Below are 20,040 nucleotides of genomic sequence, written 5' to 3'. Positions count from 1 at the left end.
GAAAAATAAGGTAACCAAACAAACAGAAACTCTGTTTACACGTGCATGCAGTTGAGAGTTTTTGTGGAAGATCGTTGGATTGAAGGCATGAACGTTATATTTTGATGCCCAGTTTCATCGTGCATCAACATTATTGGGTTTTTTTTAGTGTTGACTGACTGAACTGTTGCTATTTCAGAGCTGGGAAAAGCGTCGGCTGCTAGAAAATCTGAATGGCATCCACTCTCCCAGTGAGCGTGATATTGCGAGACTTCCAAGCTGTCGTCGTCGACGATCGGACAAGTTCCAAACAAATGGGGCCTGTGAAAGGCAATGGCGGGCAAGGTATTTTCATGAGTCTTTTGTTTAGTCGAACAGGCCTTTTCTCTCATAAGACACTGAATGAATTTAATGATGAAGTGCAGAGTGCCTGCTGATTTTTATTCGGGAGCGTCGTTCCCACCCTTCCTCAGTTCCTGCCCCCCGCTTTCGTGCAGCGTGGTAACTTTTTTGACTAACTTGCTCTAAAGTGGTCTTTGTAACTAAGTCAGTTAGTGTATCACGTCTACACCTGAGAGAAACTTTTGATTAATGTCTGGTAGTTATTTTTGATCATGGAACAGAGTGAAAGACGCTTACGTGTAGCTCCCCTAAAAGTAAAACCGCATAAAAGGCATTCATTTCACTGGTGGTCCGAAAATCAATACTAGTGGCAGTAACGTGGCAGATTTTTTGAAAACATGCAATTGCAACTTGTATTGAATGCTTAACACGGGTCATGGTTTGAATGTAATGGGTGTTGTACAATGATTACACAAAACTGTGGTGAAAGTGGGCTGTTTTTGTTTTTTAACTTTCCAACTTGCATCCGGTTTTTACAATTAGTAATTGAATTACATGTAAGCTTAGTCAAATTTGTACTAATTAAGGTGATGGTGTGTTGCATGTGTGTAGGGGCACGTGTGCACAGCCTTGCATGTGAATTTGAATTCTTCCAGATTATATCCCAAGACGTTTTTATCTTAATTTGTTTGATAAATGTCTTCATTATAAAATATATTAATATAACTAATGAATTAATAAAGAGTGCACACATTTTCAGCTTTACTGAATATGACAAGACCAGACCTAATATTCATAAGATTTTTATTAAGCATGCATAACAAAAATAACTTAATATATAGATATATTTAATTGAGGGAAAAATGTTTATTAACAGAGCTGTTTTTACATTTAGTCAAGTTTTGACTAAATGTTTTAACATAGAGGGGGAATCGAAACGAGGGTCATGGTGTATGTGTGTGTGTGTGTCTGTCTGTGCGTGTGTGTGTGTAAAGCGATTCAGACTAAACTACTGGACCGATCTTTATGAAATTTGACATGAGAGTTCCTGGGAATTTTGTTTGTTTGTTCGTTCATGGGCTGAAACTCCCACGGCTTTTAAGTGTATGACCGTTTTTACCCCGCCATTTAGGCAGCCATACGCCGCTTTCGGAGGAAGCATGCTGGGTATTCTATAACCCACCGAACTCTGACATGGATTACACAGACCTGTTTACCCTCCCGGATTGTCCGAAATTATTACGGATTTGGGGTCTAAATTCCGGTATTACGGAATACTACCGAAAATTCCGGTCGAGAGAACCTTTTTCGTGCGTGAAAATTCGAAGTCGAAATTGTGGTAGTCACCAGGGCTGTGATTTCAAGGCTGACCAAAACAGCCTTTTCTGCGCCAGTGATCGCGCTAGGTATTTTTCAAACCGGTATGACGTCATGAGCTGGCTACAAGGCTCTCACGAAAATCGGTAAGCTTGCCAAGGCAACCAGTAAAAGACAAACAATGACTTACAATACATTAAATCAATGTCAGTGATATATGCGGACGTTTTTTCTCTCCCCCCCCCCCCCCCCCCCTCAAAACAACTGTCGCACAACTTGACAGTGACACATCAGCAGCCGCTGTGAGTGAGAGAGAGAGAGAGAGAGAGAGAGAGAGAGAGAGAGAGAGAGAGAGAGAGAGAGAGAGAGAGAGAGAGAGAGAGAGAGAGAGAGAGAGAGAGAGAGAGAGAGAGAGAGAGAGACTTCCGAAATAAAATAGGAAAGCAAATAGTAATCACGCAACTGGAAGACTTACTCACTAGTTACTTACTGTTACAGTTTCACTTTCGCCTAGTCTTTGTTGTCAAAAAGTTTTCACGCGCAGAGCCAACAGCATTTCTATGACAATAGCGATTTTGAATGGTCTTCGAGAGTTGAGTTGAGTTGAGTTGAATGTTGAAAATTTCGACAACCTCTTGTGTTACCATTTTTTGGACGTGTTTTTTTGCAGTCTTCACAAAACATGAGAAAGTTCTCCCCCTCCCCCTCTGTCCGCAACCACAGAAACTCTTTGCACCATTTTTCCTGAAATCGTTTGACAGTGGAAGATGCCGATGTTGGTTTCTTTGCCGCCGCTTGAGACTCGGGCTCTGCAGATGTACAAGGCCGTGAAGTACTTTCACTTTCAGTTCCTTCATTCAAAGGCCTTTTCTCACCTCTTGGGGGTAGAAAAGACAGTAAAGATCGTTGCTTCTTCATCGCAATCGACTCGCCTCACAATAATCAACTGTATGTAGACAAAGATCTAAGCTGGTGTGAGTACGTGATTTCCCGGTATGATGCTATGTCGGCTATAGTTAGACGCCGTACGGTCCCTTATAACATAAACTGAAAGATTTTACGATGGACCGGGAACCGAAAGAAATGGCGCGAAAAGTATGATGTCTGATATTTGACGTCATGTTTGACACCTTGACATCAAGTGTCATCAATGGAGACATAATCGCAACATTGTAGCGCTGTCACAACAAGCCATCCAAATCTCTCTCTCTCTCTCTCTCTCTCTCTCTCTCTCTCTCTCTCTCTCTCTCTCTCTCTCTCCCTCGTACTGACAAACGATTTTTGTAATTAGTACTTTTTTTTTACCGGTCAAACCAAATAACAATCGGTACGTCTGACCGACATCCACTTTTTTTTCCGGTATTGGCTTAACCGGTAAAATACCGGAAATTACCGGTAAACGCGATCCCTGTGCGCATGTGCACAGCAAGGTATTTGTCGGATTCCGCGGATTTGAGATTGACATTGGTCCGAAGGGTAATATAGGGCCGATCTCTGTGGGGACGAAATGCCAACCAAAAAAGCGAAAGTTGTACAGAAATATCGGCAAAACTATTAAGTCAAGTGGCGGTGTCTGGTGAAGTTTAAGAAGAGCGAACCACATTCATTTTGGTGATCAACTTGAGATCAGTGCAACATTACAAAGCTAGTCAGTTACGAGTCACGTCGCGACACGTGTCCCGAGGTTAGACGCAGCATTAGTTTTAACAAAATGCAGTACACAAATGAACATGGAAACAAACAAAAACATGAAATTATGTTTGGCAAAACATGAGCCTGCTTCGCATCGAGTTTATTTGACCTAGGTCTCTACTTCCACAGAATCTCTCAGACCTGCGAACCGATCTCTCACTACGGTCAGTCGCGCCAGAGAAATAGATGTAGGTCTATGGTCGCGCTCATCAGTTACTTGGCTGTTACCAACATTCAAGTCTAAAACTGATCTCCATTAATATTTCTCCAATATAGCAAAGATCACAGTTCTTCGAATCGAAAAACTTACAACAAAATGTTTAAATGAAATAAACGAATCGGTCCTCTAAAATTAAAGGTAGCTTCTGGAGAGAGTTATTATGACTGGTTTTAATGCAGGATGTCTGATGTGACAGAATGTAAGGTGGTTTTGTTCACATGCATCTTCAAGTGACTGTAAATAGTCCAAGGGCGGAGGGGTGGGGGTAGGGGGATGTTACAGGGGTTCCGGACCCCCCCTCCCCTTGCTGTCAAAAAAGCAAAAAAACAAAACAAAACTTCAGTCTGTGGGGAAAAAACTAAAGACATTTTCTGTCTGTGAAATTGTTGTTGTTGTCGGGAGCAGATATCAATGAAGATAAATTGCCATTATTTAATACTAACTTTGAAAGAAATAATGAGTGGCTGCTGACACCAATTTATCATGTTTAAAATCAAGGATAAGCTACAAATTGTTAATAATAAAATAGCTAAAATTCTTCAGCCAGACCCCCCAACCCCTGGACCCCAGGTTGTACCCCCCCGTCTAGCTCTCTTGCTCCGCCCCTGAATACTGTGGTGGGTTTTTTTTTGTTAGATAAAGTAAACTTGTCTTAGTTAACTTGCATATTATATATCAGGTGTCGTGTGTTTGTGTGTGTGTGTGTCATCGAGCTTCTGTGTGTGTAGTACAATACTGTTAAACATGGTTATCAATTTTGTACTTGTTTTGCATGGTAGCGCGCGAATAAACGTGTCGTTTAATCGTTTTCGAGCTGGTTTATGGTTGATAAAAAAGATTACTCAAAGATGCCTCAAATTACGGAAAAGTACCAGCTGCATTCCTGATTTTCATTTGGGGGGTAAACACTGGTCTGGATTACAGGATCTTTTTCGTGCGCACTTGGTCTTGTGCTTGCGTGTACACACGGGGGTGTTCGGGCACCGAGGAGAGGCTGAACACAAAGTTGACTCGGAGAAATAAATCTCTCGCCGAACGTGGGGACGAACTCACGCTAACAGCGGCCAACTGGATACAAATCCAGCGCGCTACCGACTGAGCTACATCCCCGCCAGTTCCTGGGAATGATATCTCCGGACATTTTTTTAAATTTTTTCGATAAATACCTTTGATGACGTCATATCCGACTTTTTGTAAAAGTTGAGGCGGCACTGTCACACCCTCATTTTTCAATCAAATTGATTGAAATTTTGGCAAAGCAATCATCGACGAAGGCCGGAGTTTGGTATTGCATTTCAGCTTGGTAGCTTATAAACTAATAAATGAGTTTGGTAATTAAAAATCGGAAACTTGTAATTAAAATTATTTTTTTATTAAACGATCCCAAAATAATGTCATTTTATTCTTCGTCATTTTCTGATTCCAAAAACATATACTATATGTTATATTTGAATTACAAACAAGCTCTGAAAATTAAAAATATGAAAATTATGAATAAAATTAATTTTCCAAAATCGATTTAAACACAATTTCATCTTATTCCTTGTCGATCTCTGATTCCAAAAACATATAGATATGATATGTTTGGATTAAAAACAAACTCAGTAAGCTAAAAAGAATAGAAATACAGAAAAGCGTGTTATCCTGCTCAGCGCGACCACTACCGCACTATTCTGCATGGCTTGTCGATTTCATTGCCTTTGCCACGAGCGGTGGACTGACGAAAATACGAGTATGTGGTCTTGGTGAAAAAAAGCAGTGCGTTCAGTTTCATTCTGTGAGTTCGACAGCTTGACTAAATGTTATTTCGCCTTACGCGACTTGTTATATATAATATATATATATTATAGTCTGTTTGAAAGCGGAAAATATTAAATCCTTCAAAATTCGAAAAGTTTAGAAAAATCCTTCAAAAATCAGCTGGACAAAGAATCGAAAGATATTACAATTTTAAAATGACATTCAAATTTGACGTAGGGATTTTATAATATATTTCTGATAACTGTGTGTTTTTAAAAGTAGTTGAATTCTAGAGCCACGTGTTAAAAGTAAATTTAGACAACAAGAATGTGTAAAAAGAGCTGCCTCAAACTGACATCTTATAATACATGTGTGCACAAAAGTTAATTGCCCTGCCATGCCACAAGCACACAAAACATTGACATATATATCTATATATATATACGACTAGTGTCTGTGTGTCTGTGTGTCTGTGTGTCTGTGTGTCTGTGCGCGATGCGCGGCCAAGGTTCTCGATGGATCTGTTTCAAATTTGGTGATCATATTCAGGTACACCCTGGACACAACCTGGTCGATGAGATATTTCAACACGTGCTCTCAGCGCGAAGCGCGGAACCGATTTTGGTTCCACCTCAGCTATTTTGGTTCCACCTCAGCTTACCCGGGCCCCCATACCGACACACCATAGCCGCTACACCACATCACAACGCCAAAGTTCTCGGTGGTTCTTTTTCAAATTTGGACACCGTATTCAGCTACACCCCGGACACAATATCATCGATGAGATATTTCAACACGTGCTCTCAGCGCGCAGCGCTAAACTCATGTTCGTTTTTGTGTTCATTTCACCATTATAAGTAACTCTTCCTTATCTTCTCCAGTGTTTGGCGTTTATCTCCCTTCCTTCGTGTGGCTTTCCCGTTCAGTTGTAAGTTACTATTTATTTTTAGAATGTCACTGCGCTGTCCAGAACGCTTCCCTTGCACCCGTAAGTTGTTCTTACTGTCAAAGTGAAAAGGTCGAATCAATTTATAGCCACGCGAAAAATACACTCTCACCTATCTCTATATATTTATAGATACAGATATGCATATATATATACGGCTTCTCTGTGTGTGTGTGTGTTTGTGTGTGTGTGTAGGCAAAAACCTATGTATTATAGAGTTCTGTTTGTGATGGGGTCTAGCGGCTTTTGTCTGTCTGTATGTTCTGGCATGTGAGAAGCCACAGTAGATATTATAGGGCTAAGAAATAAGCTCTAAAATTCTCAATCCCGTTTGACAGGACTTCGCCTTTCAAAGGTGATTGTGGTGAACCGCCACGCTGTCTGTCTCTGTCGCGCCGTTCACCCCAAATTCCCGTTTCTGAGAGTGACTATTTTTAGAATGTCACTGCGCTGTCCAGAACGCTTCCCTTGCACCCGTAAGTTGTTCTTACTGTCAAAGTGAAAAGGTCGAATCAATTTATAGCCACGCGAAAAATACACTCTCACCTATCTCTATATATTTATAGATACAGATATGCATATATATATACGGCTTCTCTGTGTGTGTGTTTGTGTGTGTGTGTGGGGGAAAAAACCTGTTGATTGTAGAGTTCTGTTTGTGATGGGGTCTAGCGGCTTTTGTCTGTCTGTATGTTCTGGCATTTGAGAAGCCACAACAGATAATATAGGGCTAAGAAATAAGCTCTAAAATTGTCAATCCCGTTTGACAGGACTTCGCTTGCAGAGGTGATTGTGATGAACCGCCACGCTGTCTGTCTCTGTCTCGCGATTCACCCCGGCGAAGCCGGGTATTCCTCTAGTATATATATATATATACTAGATGATTACCCGCTTCGCCGGGTACCGGCTTCACCGGGAAGAAGTAGAGCCGAATACCAGGCTGCGCCTGGGACCCGGCTTTGCCACACGGAGGAAGGGAGATAACCGCGGCTAGAGGAATACCCGGCTTTGCCGGGGTGAATCGCGAGACAGAGACAGACAGCGTGGCGGTTCATCACAATCACCTTTGCAGGCGAAGTCCTGTCAAACGGGATTGAGAATTTTAGAGCTTATTTCTTAGCACTATATTATCTGTTGTGGCTTCTCAAATGCCAGAACATACAGACAGACAAAAGCCGCTAGACCACACCACAAACAGAACTCTACAATACACAGGTTTTTGCCCCCACACACACACACACACAAACACACACACACAGAGAAGCCGTATATATATATGTATATCTATATCTATAAATATATAGAGATAGGTGAGAGTGTATTTTTCGCGTGGCTATAAATTGATTCAACCTTTTCACTTTGACAGTAAGAACAACTTACGGGTGCAAGGGAAGCGTTCTGGACAGCGCAGTGACATTCTAAAAATAGTAACTTAGAAACGGGAATATGGATTGAAGCCACATGAAGGAAGGGAGATAAACGCAAAACACTGGAGAAGATAAGGAAGAGTTACTTGTAATGGTGAAATGAACACAAAAACCAAAATCGGTTCAGCGCTGCGCGCTGAGAGCACGTGTTGAAATATTTCATCGATGATATTGTGTCCGGGGTGTAGCTGAATACGGTGTCCAAATTTGAAAAAGATCCACCGAGAACTTTGGCGTTGTGATGTGTTCGGTATGGGGGCCCGGGTAGCTGAGGTGGAACCAAAATCGGTTCAGCGCTGCGCGCTGAGAGCACGTGTTGAAATATCTCATCGATGAGGTTGTGTCCGGGGTCTCTCTGAATAAGCCCACCAAATTTGAAGCAGATCCATCGAGAACTTTGGCCGTGCATCGCGCACACACACACACACACAGACAGACAGACAGACAGACAGACAGACAGACACAAGTCGTATATATATATAGTATTGTTTCATTCATCCACATTAGCTGTTTAGATTTCTTTTCTTTTTTTTAATAACCGGGTATTTTCAGTTGGGGCATATATAGGTAGTTCTTTGTAATGCTTTTTTTTTTTTTTAGAGTGAACTCTGCTTTTGATTCTCACCATCTTTGTTCCTGAAATTGATTCTTTACTTTTGAAGTTCAAATTATCCTCTGTGACTGCATGCACTGAGTCAGATCGAGTGCTGTTTAGAAACTTTATTTAGCACACCCACACAAATGCCTTATGTAGTGTTAGTTGCATGGTTAGATTTTAAGTCATGGTTTGTTTTGTTTTTCATTGCATCATGATGAGTGTCATAGGAATTTAACTTTTAAGGGATCAGCACAGCAATAGATGGATTCAATGTTTTGCGAATTCCCGTCTGTACCATTTTTTTTGCTCACATTCGAAGTACAGTGGAATCCCCCCTTAATTTCAGACCTTCACAATTCTGAGAAAATCAGGAAGGAGGGAGTCTTAAAACAGGGGTACATTTACACAGGTTATGAACAAATGAGAAAACAGGGTCTTAACACTTTGTTGACTAAGTTTTTTTTAGCCGAGGCTGTGCTGTGCTGCAGCAGGTCACTCAGAATTGTAGTAACTGTGTATCAACACGCTGGAATGCAGATGTTAGATCAACGTTACAGGAAGCGACTGAAGTTAACAGTCTGAGCGGATATATCCGTACCTGGTCAGATGTAGCCATATGACTATGAGTGGGTACAGATATATCCGTACCTGGGAGACAATGAGTTTAAAGGGAGGGAGTCTTAAATTGTGGGCCCGGTCTTAATAGGGTGGTTCCACTGTAGTTGCATGGTTAAATTTTAAGTCATGACATGGTTTGGTTTAGTTTTTCATTTCATCATGATTAGTGTTGTAAGGAATTTCAGGGATCAGCACAATAGATGCATGGATTCAATGTTTTGCTTGTTTTAATTGTTTTATGAACCAATTTTGTATGCTCACACTCACAGTCACAGTCAAAGTAATTGATATGAAACTTTTGTTGGTTTTACTTCAGGTGCCCAAACACCAGAGTTTTTGAAGTACCTTAGCTTGGTACTTTTGACTCTGCAGAATGCAGCCCTCATTCTTGGCATGCGCTTTGTCCGGACACGTGAGGGGGACATGTTCTTTGCGACGACGGCAGTGGTCGTGTCTGAGACACTCAAGCTTTTCACCAGCCTTGCCATCATTTTGTATCAGGTAATTTATGGCACCAGAAAGTGATGTACAAATAGATGTCTTTATTTGTTTGTTAGTTTTAATTTTATTTTTATTTTTTAGCATGAGTCCTAAATTGTTACTTTTTCCTGGTCATGAAAATGCAGAGAAAAGTTGATTCACTCATAAAACAATATGAATAAATTTGAAAGAGAAGCAAAATACTGTTTGAATTGTTTTGTACAGGAAGAAATAGTCATACAAATATATCTCATTTTACACAGCTCTATAGATTTGCAGCTACATATTTTTTTTCCAGTAGTTTTGTTTTAAAACAGAATGGGTTTGTCACCGTATATTTATTTGCCCCACATCCCAACCCCTCTAAAGATGTACGCTAAAAGCAAAGTAAACTGCAGATCATGTACTGTATTGTATGGTTTATTCTTTTCACAGGAGAAGCATGTTGACGTGTGGCTGAGACATCTGTACGAAAATATCATCCTGCAGCCCATGGACTGTCTGAAGGTGTCTATTCCATCCTTTATCTACGTCATTCAGAACAACCTGCTCTATATCGCTGTCTCCAATTTGGAGGCTGCTACATTCCAGGTACCTAATCTATGTTTTACAGTTGAACCTGTTTATATTAACGAGCATGCACCAAAGAGATCGATCAAATCTGGTCATTAAATTACATATTCTTACTCCAATTCTCATAAATGCATTGATTTCAATCTCACATGCTAGATGTCGAAAAACTAATCAAATTACCTGCCCTTGCAAGGGTGGTAACCAAGCTAAAAACAGACGCCATAGCCGTTGCTATGCCCTGTCCCACCTGGTTACCCATAACCCACCGCGCACCACATGAGCACCGGCATCCGGAATCATTCGAGACTTCTCAAAAACCCTTAGGAAATTAAGTAGCGGGGATGGATGGGAGGGTATTAACTATGAGAATTGGGTAAGTATATTAATCAAAGGAAAATGTACTATTGAAATTTTCCATTATAGACAAGTGTTTGCTATTAAAATGTAAATTATATCTATACAATTTAAACCTCGTTGAGGATCACAGATGGTTGTTGTTGAAAGAGCAGAGTTGACTGTATTGTGTTCTGGTTTTGACGGGAATTTCTGTAGTTATTCTAATCTGGATTTTGTTGCTGTTGTTTTAATATGAATATCATAGCAGCATTTGTATGTACTGGCTTGTTTGTTTGCTGTACTACTGTTTTGTTTCTGACCTGTGCATTGTTGGTGAAACTGCTTTCTGCTGTCTCACTGTGAATCTTCTGGTTGCGTCTTCTCTGCTGCCCAATGATCCTTTTTCTTGTCCCTTTTCTTATCTCTTCACACACAGAAATATTGAACTTTTGATGGTAGTTGAAGAGAGTAAAAAAGGTTGTAGTTAAAGATGAATTGATTATCTTTAATAAAGACAGAGAAAGAAGAATATTCAATGAGCTTTTTGATTCCAGGTGACCTACCAGTTGAAAATTCTGACGACAGCCATTTTCTCAGTGGTGATGCTACGCAGGCAGCTGGGAGCGCTGCAGTGGGTAGCCCTTGTGATTCTCTTTGCTGGCGTCTCCGTCGTACAACTTCAGACTGCGAGCGGCGGAGACAGCAAAAAATCTGAGACCAAGGTGGAACAAAACCCTGTGAAGGGATTGGTTGCTGTCTGCATCTCCTGCGTGCTGTCTGGATTTGCTGGCGTCTACTTTGAAAAGATCTTGAAAGGAACCAGCCAGTCAGTGTGGCTTCGTAATGTTCAGCTGGCATCACTCGGCGTTATCATCGGACTCATCACTATGTTCATTCAAAACGGTCCTGCTGTGATTGATAAAGGCTTCTTCTTTGGGTTTGACTGGGTGGTGTTCGCTGTGGTCTCTCTGCAGTCTTTTGGGGGTCTGGTGGTTGCGGTGGTGGTGAAATATGCAGACAACATTCTCAAAGGATTTGCCACATCAGCAGCTATCGTTTTGTCGTGCGTGGCCTCCATGTATTTCTTTGACTTTCAGCTGACTATGCAGTTCTCTGTGGGAGCATCGCTGGTTATGCTTGCCGTCTACATGTACAGTCACTTTGTGCCTGCACCTCCTAAACCAGCCACCCCTCCCATGGGGACCACACGTACTGTGTAGGATTGGAGATCTTGTGTGCGTGTGGGCATGTGTGTGTGAGAGAGATTGTGTGTGTATGTGAGAGAGAGATTGTGTGGGTATGTGTGTGTGAGAGAGAGAAAGAGAATGTGTGTGTAAGGGGGGTTTCACTTTGGTCTGCTTGAAAGTATTGTTTTCACTTTTTGGTCTTGCAGGCTCAGATTCTGTTGTTCTCACGGCAATCCTTCATTTTTTGTAAGACAAGCAATGGTAACATTTCTGGCTTATTCTTTGGTGGGGTGGGAATGGATTAGTCACTGCTGTGCAACAAGACTTTAAATTCTGTTGCAGATTTGTGAACTTGCATGGGTTTACGCACTAGTTCAAGTAGTTGTCGCGTTAGTTTGTATGGGCCCAATCCTTTATAGTACAAACATAACCTTCAGTACCTGAGGTTGTTTTTTTCTCACTACACTTCAGACAGTCTATTGCTACCATATGTTTTTTCTTTGACACGATTTCTCTCTGACAGCTCTATAATATTGTGTAGAGAGAAAAAAAATCTTTAATAAAAATCAAGAAAAGGCATATATATATATATACAGGGATCGCGTTTACGCACGATTTTTGCGTATTTGACGCATTTTAAAAGTCGCTGACGCGTTTTTTTTCGCCGCGCCGCGTAAGCCATACGCAAAAATATTGTAACTTTTTCTTGTCTTCACGCAGCGCTTTTGCTCTGACTTAATAATCACCCGATCCTGAAACTGACTATAGGGCTCGAGAAGTGACGACACACATGAAATCTGCGCGTCAAAACTAAAGTCCGTTTCTTTTTGCATCGAAGTATCGCAAACGAACGTAACGAGGGTATTACCTGATAATGTCTTGTCGGATAATGAAACAGACATTAGCTGCTCTCCCATCTCGCGCTTCCAAAAGGCGGAAAGTGTGTCTAGTCGTATTAGAGCGGGAAACAAACTCGCAAGGCCCGAAGGTTGGAGACAGCAGGGGTGTTATTCGACAGGCGTGCGCGGAGTTCGACAGGAAAACTCGCCGTATTTAGGTAAGGAGTGTCTTTAAGTCTTTCGTGCGTGTTTTGTTTGTGTCTGTACGTGTTTTCGTAGTACGCAAAAATATTGGTCCGTGACGCGTTTTTTTCGTTTCGTTGCGTATGACTTACGCGTTTTTTAAAAAGCTAGCGCGATCCCTGTATATATATATATATTATATATAGCATGAAGAAGCCAGTTCAAATTCAAATACACGTATGAGAAAACTCAGGTGCTCATTCATGACATATTTTTATTTGTTTTTGGTGTCAGGGCAGGTTTTTTGTTTTGTTGGTACATACATGTATTCAATCTGTTAACTGTTTGCTTGGTGGTGTGTGTCAAGGGTGGTTCTGGTGGTGTTCAGGGATTCCCTCCAGATTTATAACTTCTTCATCCTGTGTGTGGATTCCTTTAGCACCCCAGATTCCAGCCAGCATTACTTCCCCTGCAGCCACATTATTTTGCTTACCGAGCATAAGAATAACACCCACTAACTTTCAACACTTACAACTTCTTTAAAAAAGCACTAATAAATCTGTCTTGACAATCGGGGAGAATTTTGACAGAAAGGATGTGTGTGTGTGTCTGTTGGGTGTTACAATAATGTTCAAGATTGTTTTGATGTAAATAGATGTAATAATTGATATATGTATACTGACAGGGTTATTATACATGCTGGTTCGCTTGGTTATATCTCATGATTTACTGTTCTGCGATGATGTATTAATTTTGTATTGTTGATTGAAATGGTTATAGATAGTGACATTGATTGTGTTTGGATGTTCAACATGACTGCAAATGACAGCCACAACAATTTTGAGTCACTTGAGAAAAAGTGACTCTATGTAATCGGTCAGTGTTAGTCTGTCCGGCCGGCCGTCCGTAGACACCACCTTAACGTTGGACTTTTCTCGGAAACTATCAAAGCGATCGGGCTCATATTTTGTTTAGTCGTGACCTCCAATGACCTCTGCACTTTAACGATGGTTTCGTTGACCTTTGACCTTTTTCAAGGTCACAGGTCAGCGTCAAAGGAAAAATTAGACATTTTATATCTTTGACAAAGTTCATCGGATGTGATTGAAACTTTGTAGGATTATTCTTTACATCAAAGTATTTACATCTGTAGCCTTTTACGAACGTTATCAGAAAAACAAGGGAGATAACTAGCCTTTTCTGTTCGGCAACACACAACTTAACGTTGGGCTTTTCTCGGAAACTATAAAAGTGACCGGGCTCAAATTTTATGTGAACGTGACTCATTGTGTTGTGAATAGCAATTTCTTCCTGTCCATCTGATGCCTCATATAATATTCAGAACTGCGAAAGTGACTCGATCGAGCGTTTGCTCTTCTTGTTGTTTCTGTTTGTGTCTGTGACATTTTAACAGTCTTATAAATTATGAAGCATCTCAGTCATGGTTAAGTGCAGCACTCAAAACTCTTGAGATCTCTGTCCCTTCGATCCTGCTCTCCTCCTCTCCTCTTAGTGTTCTGAAACCACATCCATTTTGTTTTCTAGCTTTAGCCAGGGTTTCTTTTCGCTGTAATTTCTAATCAATACCCTTGGACAGTAAACAGTTGCGCCAGTACACTGCTTGCTGAATCTTCATGTATCTTTGTTCTTTTTACATTTAGTCAAGTTTTGACTAAATGTTTTAACGTAGAGGGGGGAATCGAGACGAGGGTGTGGTGTATGTGTGTGTGTGTCTGTGTGTGTGTGTAGAGCGATTCAGACTAAACTACTGGACCAATCTTTATGAAATTTGACATGAGAGTTCCTGGGAATGATATCCCCGGACGTTTTTTTCTTTTTTTCGATAAATGTCTTTGATGACGTCATATCCGGCTTTTTGTAAAAGTTGAGGCGGCACTGTCACACCCTCATTTTTCAATCAAATTGATTGAAATTTTGGCCAAGCAATCTTCGACGAAGGCCCGACTTCGGTATTGCATTTCAGTTTGGTGGCTTAAAAATTAATTTATGACTTTGGTCATTAAAAATCTGAAAATTGTAAAAAAAAAAATAAAAAAATTATAAAACGATCCAAATTTACGTTCATCTTATTCTTCATCATTTTCTGATTCCAAAAATATATAAATATGTTATATTTGGATTAAAAACAAGCTCTGAAAATTAAAAATATAAAAAAATTATGATCAAAATTAAATTTCCGAAATCGTTTTAAAAACTATTTCATCTTATTCCATGTCGGTTCCTGATTCCAAAAACATATAGATATGATATGTTTGGATTAAAAACACGTTCAGAAAGTTAAAACGAATCCCGCAGTGGGGCACTGCGGTTATGAAATTAAAGGCCCCTCCTGTTTTTGGAACCGCAGGAGCTTTCTAGTTTGCTGTTAGGTAGATTTTTGGTTCCTCTTTCCTGTCATGCTCTCTTTTTCTTCATGAATTCTTTTCTTTTTTCTCCTTCTTGCTCATTCACCTGTATTTTTTCCAAAAATCTCTTCTATTGCCGCTTGTCTCGCGATTCATGTATAGTTTAATCTGTTAGTGTTCTGATGTAAGTCCAGCAGTAGATAGGTTAAGCCTATTTTAACATACTGGAAACTGGTAATCTTCCAGTAGGTATTAATTTAGTTTTACTAAAGCCTGCTGGGACACAAGTAATGGGTTAGTGCATTTGTAAACAGGAATCGCTTGACAAGTGGCCCCCTTCATCCCCCCCTTCCTCGTCCTGATATGGCTCTGCGTAGTCGGCTGGACGTTAAGCAACAAATAAACAAACAAACAAACAAACAAACAAGTTAAAACGAAGAGAGGTACAGTAAAGCGTGCTGTGCAGCACAGCGCAACCGCTACCGCGCCAAACAGGCTCGTCACTTTCACTGCCTTTTGCACTAGCGGCGGACTACGTTCAGTTTCATTCTGTGAGTTCCACAGCTTGACTAAATGTAGTAATTTTGCCTTACGCGACTTGTTTTATTTTCTTCTTCTTCTTTTATTTTATTTAAATAGTGGGAAAAAACACAGAGGAGCTACGGTTGAAGGTACAAAATTGCTGCAGAATATGTGTTCATCCACAGTATTAAGAATAAAGGATTCAATTTTCTCCATCAACAAAATATTTTTGATTTATCCAACATGAACAATGGCTTTTGAGTTGCAACGGTTATCAGTGTCACAAGTGTATGGTATCATCCCCAAACATATGTTTAGGGGTGTACAGCTTCTGAAATTTGACATTTGCGTAGTTGCTACCTCTATTTTACTTATTTTCAAAAGTTGATGGAAATATGAGTACTTAATGTTTAATGCGTTTTTTTGGGCGTAAATTTACTCAAAATCCAGGGTGTCTTTAATGTAATGAGCTTTTTACTTTAACAACAACAAAACGCAGTATTTCTTGTCGACTGATTTTTTAAATTATTTTGTGATCAACTGTTGTTTTGTTTTTTAATCAAACATTTTTGTGGGCTTTTTTTCTTTTGTGTTTTCTTTTCTTTTTTAATTAGTAGTCTGTTTGTTGCCTATATAAATCCAAGGATATTTAAGATACTGCATTTGTTGGTAGCAATGTAGTGCAATTCATGTTTCCTTGGTACAAGCAGGAATAAGATGCCACAATTGCCTGGTTATTATGCACAATTTGCTTTATTGTGGCATCATGTTGAAAAAAAAGAAGTAATTGGAATGAAATTCAGGTCTGAGAAATTGGGTGCGGATGACAGGGGTGTGGGGTTAAGCAGTTTCATTTAAGTTAATGTTAAGAAAAATTCACATCATGGGTGTCAAACAATTTCTTTCAACATGAATTAAGTCAGAATGTTGTCGCAGGCTCAAGGCCATGCAGGTGAAAATGTTTGCCATGTGAACAGCACATTCTGGGATCTCCTTATTGCCATGGTATGAGTGGTTTGAGTTTGGTATGAGTGCAGACGTGTCTAAGGCCCCCCCCAAAAAAATAGTCTGTTTACGGTAACATTTTTTTAATTTTTTTTAATCATTTTTAAGTTATTTTGCCAAAAAACAAGACTTTTTTTGGTTCTTTTTTTTTGTTTGTTTGTTGCCCCAAATGCCAAAAAAAAGTCTAGGGTCGCGCGAAAATAAAGGGTCGGTCGGGATACCGTAAACAGACTATTTTTTTTTTTTTGCCTAATAAGAATGCAAACAAGCTCTTGGCTTATAAATTCACATTTTAGTTGAATATTGTGATCAATACAACTGCATGCAACTTCTGTGATGTAAAAAATTGTCGATGATTTCATGTACATGTACGACTTTAATATAATTTTGACAAGAAGACATACTAAGGCTAGCTGTTCACAAGGAGAGTTTCTCAAAACCACCTTCTGAAAATATTTTCACAAACAAAAAATGCAGCTCTTTTCTTCAGCACTATGTTTATGAACAGGAGGAGTTCATGTTTGTTCTGTTCAATGAGTGTACCTTTAAACACTGCCAAAGTGAAGCTGCTGTACCTTAACTTATTTCTTGTGGGTTTTGTTCGCTTAGCACGGATTAGCTTCAGGTAAATACCCCCCGCGGGTTAGAGGGAAGAATTTACCCGATGGTCCCCAGCATGTCGTAAGAGGTGACTAACGGATTCTGTTTCTCCTTTTACCCTTGTTAAGTGTTTCTTGTATAGAATATAGTCCATTTTTGTAAAGATTTTAGTCAAGCAGTATGTAAAAAATGTTAAGTCCTTTAATGTGCTGGAAACTTGCATTCTCCCGGTAAGGTAATATATTGTACTACGTTGCAAGCCCCTGGAGCAAATTTTTGATTGGTGCTTTTGTGAACAAGAAACAATTGACAAGTGGCTCTATCCCATCTCCCCCCTTCCCCCGTCGCGATATAACCTTCGTGGTTGAAAACGACGTTAAACACCAAATAAAGAAAGATGAGGTTTGGATCATATTGATTTGTGTAAAATAGTGAGGTATTTTGTACAGTAAACATTGGTTTTGTTCTTATGCAAGAATTGCTGGTATATGTACAAAACGTGGGTTTCTATATTTAGTTATTTTTGGTTTTGTTTGTTCATATGTTAGTTTTGTGACCATTGACTGGCTGCATGTAACAGCTTTACAAATAAACCAATGTGTATATTTTTTTCATTGTGCATTACATAGTACAATGCATACTTGCTCTACAAGACCAAGGTATGTACGCAGTTCACATGGTCAACAGCACATATAACACACCATGCTTAATGGCGGTAGTCATTTGCACCTGCAATAAAAGGCCACCCTTGGGACCTAAATTGTCTGTGACCTTTCATGACAGGTATATTTTGGTAAAGATAATAAGTAGACAGAGGGATAACACTAGATGGTGTCATTTCATGAGGTATTGTATCATTGGAGATGCCTAGCATCACAGGTACCTCTGCATGACTGTGTCTTTGCCTGAGTACATGTATTTGTGTGTGGTTTTGGTGAATTTATGTGTGTGTGTGTGTGTGTGTGTGTGTGTGTGTGTGTGTGTGTGTGTGTGTGTGTGTGTGTGTGTGAGAGAGAGAGAGAGCACATTGATGTGTGCATGTTGGTATCATTTTTCAGAATCAGCTGATTTGCTTTGCTTTTGTTTCTGTACATGTAGTACACATGTAATAGAAGTACAGCAACATATGTATTCTTAGTCTTGTTGATTTTCTCATCACTGTAGCAAGGTCAGATATGGTTGCCCCAAAACTTATTGCTTCAGCAGTTGGTCTCCATCTGAAGTTCCTGCCATGACTATTTACTCCCTCTGTTTCTCCAAAAGTATTGCAGTTTATTGTTTTGTGTCTTGCAAAAGTTTATTCAACAAAGGATTTGTCAAATACATATATATGCATGAGTATCTAAATGCAATGCTGATGAAATACTTACCCCCCGCGGGTTAGGGGGAAGAATTTACCCGATGCTCCCCAGCATGTCGTAAGAGGCGACTAACGGATTCTGTTTCTCCTTTTACCTTTGTTAAGTGCTTCTTGTATAAAATATAGTCAATTTTTGTAAAGATTTTAGTCAAGCAGTATGTAAGAAATGTTAAGTCCTTTGTACTGGAAACTTGCATTCTCCCAGTAAGGTAATATATTGTACTACGTTGCAAGCCCCTGGAGCAAATTTTTGATTAGTGCTTTTGTGAACAAGAAACAATTGACAAGTGGCTCTATCCCATCTCCCCCCTTTCCCCGTCGCGATATAACCTTCGTGGTTGAAAACGACGTTAAACACCAAATAAAGAAAGAAAGAAAGATGAAATACTTGTACTGATCCAACTGATTTTGATTTTGTACCACATTTATGTTTTTGGATAATATTGTTGGTTTTAATTCTTGATTTGTATGAAGGATGATGTTATTGAACTATTCTTTAATATGCGAAGATGAATAATCATTGTGGGTTTAACCATGTGGAGGGTTATTCTGTAGAAAACCTGAATTACGGGCAGTGATTGGTTGTTTGTGATACTTGTACAGTCTAATAATGAGGGAGCTTTAATAAACATCTGTGGTAATGAAATTGAAGTGTTTCTGTGTGTGTATGTGTGCGTAAATACATTTTAGTGATTGTGAGAGTGTTTGTGTGTGTGTGTGAGTGTGCAAAACAACGTCTTTGTGTTTGTTTGCAAAGACCCCACAGAGCGTGTGTGGTGGTAAGAGGTATGCTATTTTTTTTCAAAAGAAGATGCAGTAACTTCTTTTACATTCGTTGCAAAAACTGAAAATGCTCTGGGAAAACTCAGATGTTCCGTGTGAAAAGATTTGAATTTTGTCATCATAAACTAAGGATACAGTTTGTCGTACAGTCACCTGTAAATGTGTAGTTTACTGCTGCATTATCCAGGGCTTTACAGAATCAGTGACAACAGAATTGTTTAGCCAGATTACTTTTAAACAGATAAATTTGAATAAAAAAGTGTTTGCTTTCGGAAGATCCCCACAGCAAGAATTATTTCTGTTGCCAGACTGATATGGCTTGATCAAAATGGTAATCACAGAAACGAGTGGGGCGGGGATGTAGCTCAGTCGGTAGCGCGCTGGATTTGTATCCAGTTGGCTGCTGTCAGCGTGAGTTCGTCCCCACGTTCGGCGAGAGATTTATTTCTCAGAGTCAACTTTGTGTGCAGACTCTCCTCGGTGTCCGAACACCCCCGTGTGTACACGCAAGCACAAGACCAAGTGCGCACGAAAAAGATCCTGTAATCCATGTCAGAGTTCGGTGGGTTATAGAAACACGAAAATACCCAGCATGCTTCCTCCGAAAGCGGCGTATGGCTGCCTAAATGGCGGGGTAAAAACGGTCATACACGTAAAATTCCACTCGTGCAAACCACGAGTGCACGTGGGAGTTTCAGCCCACGAACGCAGAAGAAGAAGAAGAACAGAAATGAGACCCAACCTGAGACACAGTCCTTGGATCAATGCTTTTTTTTTTTTAAATTTTTTTTACAAAAAACATGGTACATACGGTAGAATTAATGCATAACCAAATGACACAAAACTGCGATTATAATAAGATCTATGAAACAAAGGGATGTATGTAAGGCAAGAACAAAAGATTGTTTCTGGTGACAAGACCAAATC

The 20,040-nt window shown here is 39.9% G+C and overlaps 1 protein-coding gene across 1 annotated transcript; it reads left to right on the top strand.

Moving 5' to 3' along the window:
* Positions 1-3: 3 nt before the first annotated feature.
* LOC138964345 (UDP-galactose translocator-like) lies at positions 4-18,976 on the top strand. The gene is made up of 4 exons (XM_070336270.1): positions 4-324; positions 9,196-9,380; positions 9,795-9,950; positions 10,823-18,976. Exons 1-4 carry the CDS (start codon positions 213-215, stop codon positions 11,486-11,488), a joined length of 1,119 nt encoding a protein of 372 aa, XP_070192371.1. The 5' UTR covers positions 4-212; the 3' UTR covers positions 11,489-18,976.
* Positions 18,977-20,040: the final 1,064 nt, after the last annotated feature.

The sequence above is a fragment of the Littorina saxatilis genome, linkage group LG4, assembly GCF_037325665.1.
Source record: "Littorina saxatilis isolate snail1 linkage group LG4, US_GU_Lsax_2.0, whole genome shotgun sequence".
NCBI lineage: Eukaryota > Metazoa > Mollusca > Gastropoda > Littorinimorpha > Littorinidae > Littorina > Littorina saxatilis.
This window is presented reverse-complemented; position numbering and strand designations above follow the sequence as displayed.